General features: G+C 43.8%; 1 protein-coding gene across 1 annotated transcript; it reads left to right on the top strand.

The window, feature by feature from the left end:
• The first annotated feature begins 970 nt into the window (after positions 1 to 970).
• Positions 971 to 3412, top strand: slc10a3 (solute carrier family 10 member 3). Its single transcript, XM_084364587.1, has one exon. It carries the CDS (start codon positions 1412 to 1414, stop codon positions 2825 to 2827), a length of 1416 nt encoding a protein of 471 aa, XP_084220713.1. The 5' UTR covers positions 971 to 1411; the 3' UTR covers positions 2828 to 3412.
• Positions 3413 to 7202: the final 3790 nt, after the last annotated feature.

Raw genomic sequence — 7202 nt, 5'->3', positions numbered from 1 at the left:
CACAAGATACTACAGGGATAAAAGATCAGGAAACAGAAACTGACACTGAGAGTGGGCAATAGAAAAAGGCAATACAATTTACATGTCTGTAAAAGACATGAGCTGGGAGCAGTATCATGAGCACCAAACATCCATGTAAATTGCAACACGTTATTTTCTTCTCAGTTATCACTTTATTATCTTCATTTTCTTGCAATTCCACCATTTTAGTTTGGGCAGGAAATTAAATCCATGTCACCCTGTGCCTATCTGTGATGGGTAATCCCTGGCTGCCCCCCCACCCCATCCCCCAGTGGACAGAAATCACGGTCTTCCCTCTCCCATGTGACCGCCCCTGCTCATTGGCTGTGGCACGGGGAGAGTTGACGCTTTGGGCCGCTCCGATTGGATAAATAAAGGCTTACGTCAAGGTGGTCACAGTTGACCAGAGTGAGACAGGAAGTGGGTGGATTTTTTCTTTTAAAATAAACGCATACGACTCGTCATTAGTCAGTAAATGGCTGCACATAAGAATTTTGGGAAACATTATTAAATAATTGTAATATTATTAATGACCCCAGTATGTGACGTCGAGGTAATGTTACACGCATATATGTGCATTAGCACTGTGGCTGTATTGAGTTGATAGGAGGCCTGCTCCTCCACCTGTGCAATGCATACATTGTTAATATACTATAATGCTAGCTGGCCCCAGATCTGCTATGTGATAGTCTTGGTTAAACACGCGAATTTAGTTATTTCAAATGTAGAAATAAAATAAATAAATGAAATAATGAAATACTTTGAATTACAACTTCCCAGTGAAACGTGCATGTAATGAAATTAACAGTCTGGGGTTCTCTATGAACTTGCCTGATTTACCAAGATGTCAATACATCCGTAAGTACCATCAATGTTCCTAAAATTCAATAAAGAGGTTTTACTGTGGCGTTTCAGGACCGGAAGTTCGACTTTTACTGACGCTACTTTTACCGAATAAGCTTTGACAAGCAAGCAAACGGGAGCCGAGCTACGATGCTCTCAGTTCTCATCCACCGAGGAGATAAAAATAACGGAAGGCGAGGAGAAGCTCTGGTTTCCCGACACGGACATCTTAGCAGCGAGTAGACGAAAGAGAGGCGGTGAGAGACCTGTGTGAGTGTTTCCTGTGTGCCGGAGGCTGCTGCTGTAGAGCTGGGCTCGGACAGGACAGGGCGGGGTGATGTTTAGGTTCCGGTATAAAGGCAGCGAGAAAATGGGAACCAGACGAGATGTGGAGTCTGCTGCCGACACTGACGTTTTCTACCGGAGGCTAGAATGAGAAGTTTACCGTCCTGGAGTAACAGGCCGGCGGTGTAACTGGCTGGAGAGGCCGCTGGTAGGGGAGAAGCGTGTCTCTGTGGCGCCCCTCCGCCCCCTGTCCGTCACTAAGATGAGGACGCTATTTACATTCTGTTGTCTCTTCCTTATTACCCGCGGAGCGGACCGGGCGTGGGCCACCGGAAACCTCACTGTCGACAGCAGTAACGACACCAACCTGACGGCCGACAGCAGCAGCAGATATATCAGAATCGGAGACGGCTCATCGCAGGAATTTGAGTTTCCTGAAAACACCAACGGCGTGATTGTAATCTCCAGCCAGTACCGGAGCGCCACGACCAGCAGGAAGGGCCGCCAGAGCTGGAAGCAGACGGTTACAGTCCGCTCCCTGGACCCGGAGGTGCTCTCCATCCTTAATGTAACGGATAGCGGCCACGCAGGACCAGCAAAGAGCTACATCATCAGCATCCGCTCCGGATTCCCAGGCAGGGCTCAGCTGGAGATCCAGCTGCTGGACCTGGACCAGGACTCGGTCCCGGTTCTGATTGAGGAGAGGACGGATTACTCCATCAGAGTGGCTCCCGGTAGTGATGACCCGGCCACCCGGCTCATCCAGTCGGGTGGCCTGTCCCATTTCTCTGAGAACCCTGTACTGTTTGCCTTGCTGCCCCTCATCTTTATCAACAAGTGTGCCTTCGGGTGCAAGGTGGAGGTGGAGGTGCTGCGGGGTCTGCTGAGGAGCCCAGTGCCTCTGCTGTTAGGGGTGCTGGGTCAGTTCCTGGTGATGCCGTTGTATGCCTACTGTGTGTCCCGGCTGGCCTCACTGCACAAAGCACTCTCCCTGGGCCTGGTCATCACCTGCTCCGCCCCAGGAGGTGGCGGTGGTTATCTGTACAGCCTGCTGCTTGGAGGCGACGTTACCTTGGCTATCTCCATGACCCTGGTCTCCACGGTGGTGGCGGCGGCAGCCATGCCTTTGTCATCCGCTCTGTATGGTCGTCTGCTGGGTGTGCATGCTGCCCTACATGTACCGTTTGTGAAGATCTTGGGTACCCTCCTCTTCATTGCCATCCCCATCTCACTGGGCATGCTGATTAAGCTGCGTCTGCCCGCCCTCACACGTGTCCTGCTGGCTCTTATAAGACCATTCAGCTTGGTGCTCATCGTTGGTGGCATCTTTATGGCCTACCAAATGGGCGCGTCCATCCTGGCCAACGTCGGGCCTCAGATTGTGGCTGTTGGGGTGACAGTGCCTTTGCTGGGGCTGGTGGTTGGGGCCATCCTGGCCAAGGTGGCAGGCCTGGCCCCACCACAGATGAAGACCGTCAGCATTGAGGTGGGTGTCCAGAACAGCCTCCTGGCACTCGCTGTCATGCAGCTGTCCTTCCGCCGGGCAGAGGCTGACTTCGCATCCCAGGCACCCTTCATTGTGGCCCTCAGCAGCACCTCAGAGATGCTGCTTATCGTTCTGGGATATTTTGCCCAGCGGAGGTTGTGTGGGTCTGCCATCCCCAGGAGTGACGCCTGATTGTAGCTGCAGTTTTTTGTTCTAAACTTTTTGGATAATGAACCCTTTCAAACCTGTGGAAATTTGGTGTCCTACAGTCTTGGCTACAAGACACCCAACAATCACCAATTAATTATTTACTGTTGTGATACACAGGACAGTGAATGAACTTTTTGTGTTTTGTCATTGTTTTCGTATTTTTCATGAAAACCAAAGGCCTTTTACCCCTCTGAGACCTTTTTGTGTTGATTTTACAGTATGTACTTTTTAAAATCAGATTATACTGTGAGGTACCTATTGATGTAAATATTCATAAGAAGAGAAATACCTATAAAAGAAAAGATATTTTTGTACCAGATTACTTTTTGTAATCAAAAAGCAAAGATTGATTTGCATCATGTTTACAAAAGGTCCATGTGTCTTAGCCTGGGGGGAGTATTCGGGGGGTTAAGTGGAATCATTTGTGAATCAAACAGGAACATGATGATGATGATGTTTTGAAAGTATTTGCTACTGATTGTGTTCCCTGGATCTGCGAATCCATGTACTTGAACATAAGAGGAGAGAAATGAGGAAAAAGTAAATAAAATACATTGTTAAAGCAAACAGAGAAGTTTGTCATGAGTATATTTGCCAGGAAACCTGTCTCACAGGTCAGTGTTATTGGTAGAGCTGTGGCTGTTTGCACTTAGTGACTGTTCGTTTAGTTTCACTTTGCACACAGATGGTAGAAATAACAGTTCTTCAGTGTTTTGCATATTGAAAGAACAGCTCCACAGTATACATTGAAATTCTCAGGTGGAATATTTTGGCTTATCATTTCTTAAAGCTTTAATACCAGTTTTATTCTCATATTTAATCAAACAACACATGTTAATGCCAGACATAGCAGGAGGTTATTGTTTCTGTCTCTCTTTCTGTAGTCTGCTCAGGGAGAAAAAGCCACTGAAACAACATTCACACAGAAAGTCAGTGGCACTTAGATATCTGAAAACCTGTGAAAATGAAACCAAGTGGGTGTGCTATATACCAGTAACGGTAAGAGAGTAAATATGCATACACACTGCTCAACAGGAAGAGGAAGAACTGAAAAGAGGAATCAAAGCGGTTAGATTAAAAGAAGACCAGTCTGTGAAATACCATTGGGAAAAGTCCATGACAAGGGAACCGCGCTAAAGGTCAGTATGGGCAGTAAATCTGTGACATGCCTCCAGTTCAGTATTGAACCAGAGGACAGGGTTCAGTTTTTATCAGCTTATGTTTGTTGAACAGCACACTGTTTCATGGTACCAACTGAATGACTGTGTTCTTTAACTATTGAGGTGAACCAATAAGACGTTTCAAAATTCAGAATATGCACTCACTCTTCACAATGAACACAATAACCTTCCTTTTCCTGCCTTAGAATCAGCTCCCAGATCCAGTGAATGAAGGGAAAGGTTTTGTACTCAGGCATTTTTATGTACAGACTGCATTTCCTGTTTACAGCACGTGCCAAGAGCAGCAGACTTTTATGTCCTTCCATTAACATGTTTTCTGTGGAAGTTTTTGGGTAGAAAACAAGAGAGTTGAGACCTGCTGTTTTGGCCCAGCAGATTGGTCTGATCTCTCAGGAATGCACAGCTGTAAAGCCTCCAGGCTGCAGCTGAAGCTGCTGAGTATCTCAGTCAGTGCTGGTGTGTTTCAACTCCTGTGGCCTCCTACCACAGGAGAGTAAGTCAAGTTCTCTGTCTTTCTCCCAAGGGAATGATGACTGTAAGAAGAACAACATTATCTCTCTGGGCAATGACCACTTCCCTCCTGCTCATTTTTACAACATGTTATCTTTTTATAGATTTTTGTCACGAGAGGCATGTGTCACGAACATAGCTGTTCCCTGACCTACATGAGTGTAAGTGTAACTAAATACATATTAGAATCAGAAACATAACATAGAAACATAAGGATGAAATCAGTTTCTAAAAGAATATTTTAAAATGTTTTATCGTTTTCATACTTGACATTATTGTCATTTAAAAAATATTTGTAACAATATACGGAAGCTCAAATGTGACTTTATGAAAGCACAAAATAAATAATGGATAAATAAGAAAATATTACAATTAAGAGAAATGTAAAATGAAGGAGGTTCCAATGCACATCCACTTCATACGACATGATTACCTTGTTTTGTTTGTACAGCACTTGAACCTAAATGTTCTTAGTTACATTTCACCAATGTAAAAATGTACATTTCAACTGCAGTTCCTCAAAGAAATATGAAACGTTTATGGTCCCACAGTACAAAATGACCAGTATAGGGCCTTTAGTCATCACTGTACTGTCAGGAGAAGATTCTGGCCTTCAGAGGCTATATTGTGTTTGTTCTAGGCTCTGTTTTAGTTGACATTCATGGGCTTATTATGTTTGAATTTGGAAGTACTCATATTTAGTATGCTTCGTGTGTGAGCTAACCTGCTATTGGAACTGTGCAATCAAAGTGACATCATGCTGACATCATGCGCTCCCTCTGCCTCCTTCTCAAACTTCATTACACACACACAGGAAATCCTGCTGAGGTCCAGATGCAGTCAGCCCTTAATCAAAACATTTCCCTCCAGTGACAATGGCTCACTTCTGATTCAGACAAGAGCTGCCACTGTAACTGAACGTGTGTGTGTGAGTGAGTGTGTGTCCTCAGGTGTCACTGTGTGCTGTTCTTCATGAGGCTGACAGGTGATGACGCTCTGCCTTGCTGGTAGGTCTGCACTCAGCTCGGTACATCAGCACTCCTGTTTATATTACTACCCTGCACATTAGTGGCACAATAGGAAGAGAGGGCTCTTAAAAATTCATGAGGACACATTGCATTAAGTTTTCATGAGTTCCTTTCACCAGCTCCCATGAGACGGTTTTCCTGCTGCCTGCTGCAGTAAAGCTGGAAAATCCAGAAAACACAAGGGTGGTGTAGGGGAGAGGAGACACTATACACTGTGAGGAATGATCTTCACTCGAGCACAACAAAGGCAGGATGGAGCACGCTGCTGTACAGTCATAGTCGCTCCTTGTGGTTTGGAAAGGTGTGGCTCTCAGTATGTCACAATCGTATTTGTTCAAGGCTCAGTGGATCTTATTAAAATGTTATTTCTCAGCGTTCTTAATCTTACACATCACAACCTTGCTGATAACTTCAGTTTTGAGAAAACAATCAACTGAACTCACACTGCTGCAGCTTCAGTCCACAGTCCACAGTCCTTTAGGCCTTCAAAACCAGGTCGCATCTCTGTTATGAAAAGGGATAAGCTTACATTACACACCTGTCCTTACATAACTGTAATGACAACATACAGTAGTAACATCATTTTAAATGCCTTAATGCATTCTCCTAAAGGACGGAAGTAGATGGGATTGCTGTGAAGCTCAATAGAGATAAGGGGAGCTGCAGAGTTGGCTAACAAGTAGTCATGAGATTCATTGTTAACATTAAATACAGATTATAGCTGTTTTAACCATCCCTTCTGGATAATGAGTACTTTTACTGTTGATACTTGAAGTACATTTTGCTCATAACGTCTCTGTACTTAGTACTTTTTTGAAATGAAGGACTATTAATTGCAATGTGGACTAATGCAGTATTATTACCTTCCTTAACAATGTAAATACTTCTTTCGCCATGACCATTAGTATATAATGTGAAACTAAAATACGTTTAGGATCTATCAGAAAAAGCCAAATTTTCTGTCATGATTTCATTCACATTGTGGATTAAACTAGAAATTTTGAAAGTCAGATGGCTTAAGAAATTAAACTGATCTTATATTTTTAAAGGCCTATGTGTCTAAAGGCTCCATTGTGTTCATGGGAAAACAACATCATAATAAGACCACAGTTGTAAAACTGCCATTCTATTCACACGTCACTGATTTTCGCTGTATCCAGATAATCCCTTAGTGGATTTATATTTCTTCAACAGCTGTATTTATTCAACCTAAATAAATACAGATAGAGCTGAGCACACACGCACTTTTACAGCAGTGCCCTGTTCACATTTACACTGAAAGATAAATAGAATTGTGTAAAAGGTAAGACAGGACAATGAAAATGATATGCACTGCAGATGTTGTTATGACATAACAAGTGCTATGAACTAATGCTCCTATTCTCTTTGGGTGTGTTTCAAAGGGAGGGAAGTAGGCTACACAACAAAAGCTCAGATTGAGTTTCAAAACCCGCTCTGCCTCTCTCATTATTTTCAAAAAGAACACAAAATGTTGTTCAGCAAATTCACCTGGAGCTCACCTTTTATAACATAGCCACAGAGGAATAGTCTACTACTTTTCAGAAAAGAATTCATGTATTTACTGTATGTAGTGTTGTGATTATTTCTGTAGTAGCAGACTGTCTGACTGATGGTGGT

This window comes from Pagrus pagrus (genome assembly GCF_965226575.1).
Source record: "Pagrus pagrus genome assembly, chromosome: 10".
Classification (NCBI taxonomy): Eukaryota; Metazoa; Chordata; class Actinopteri; order Spariformes; family Sparidae; genus Pagrus; species Pagrus pagrus.
Note: the sequence above shows the minus strand (reverse complement) of the source record. Positions and strands in the feature narration are given on the sequence as shown.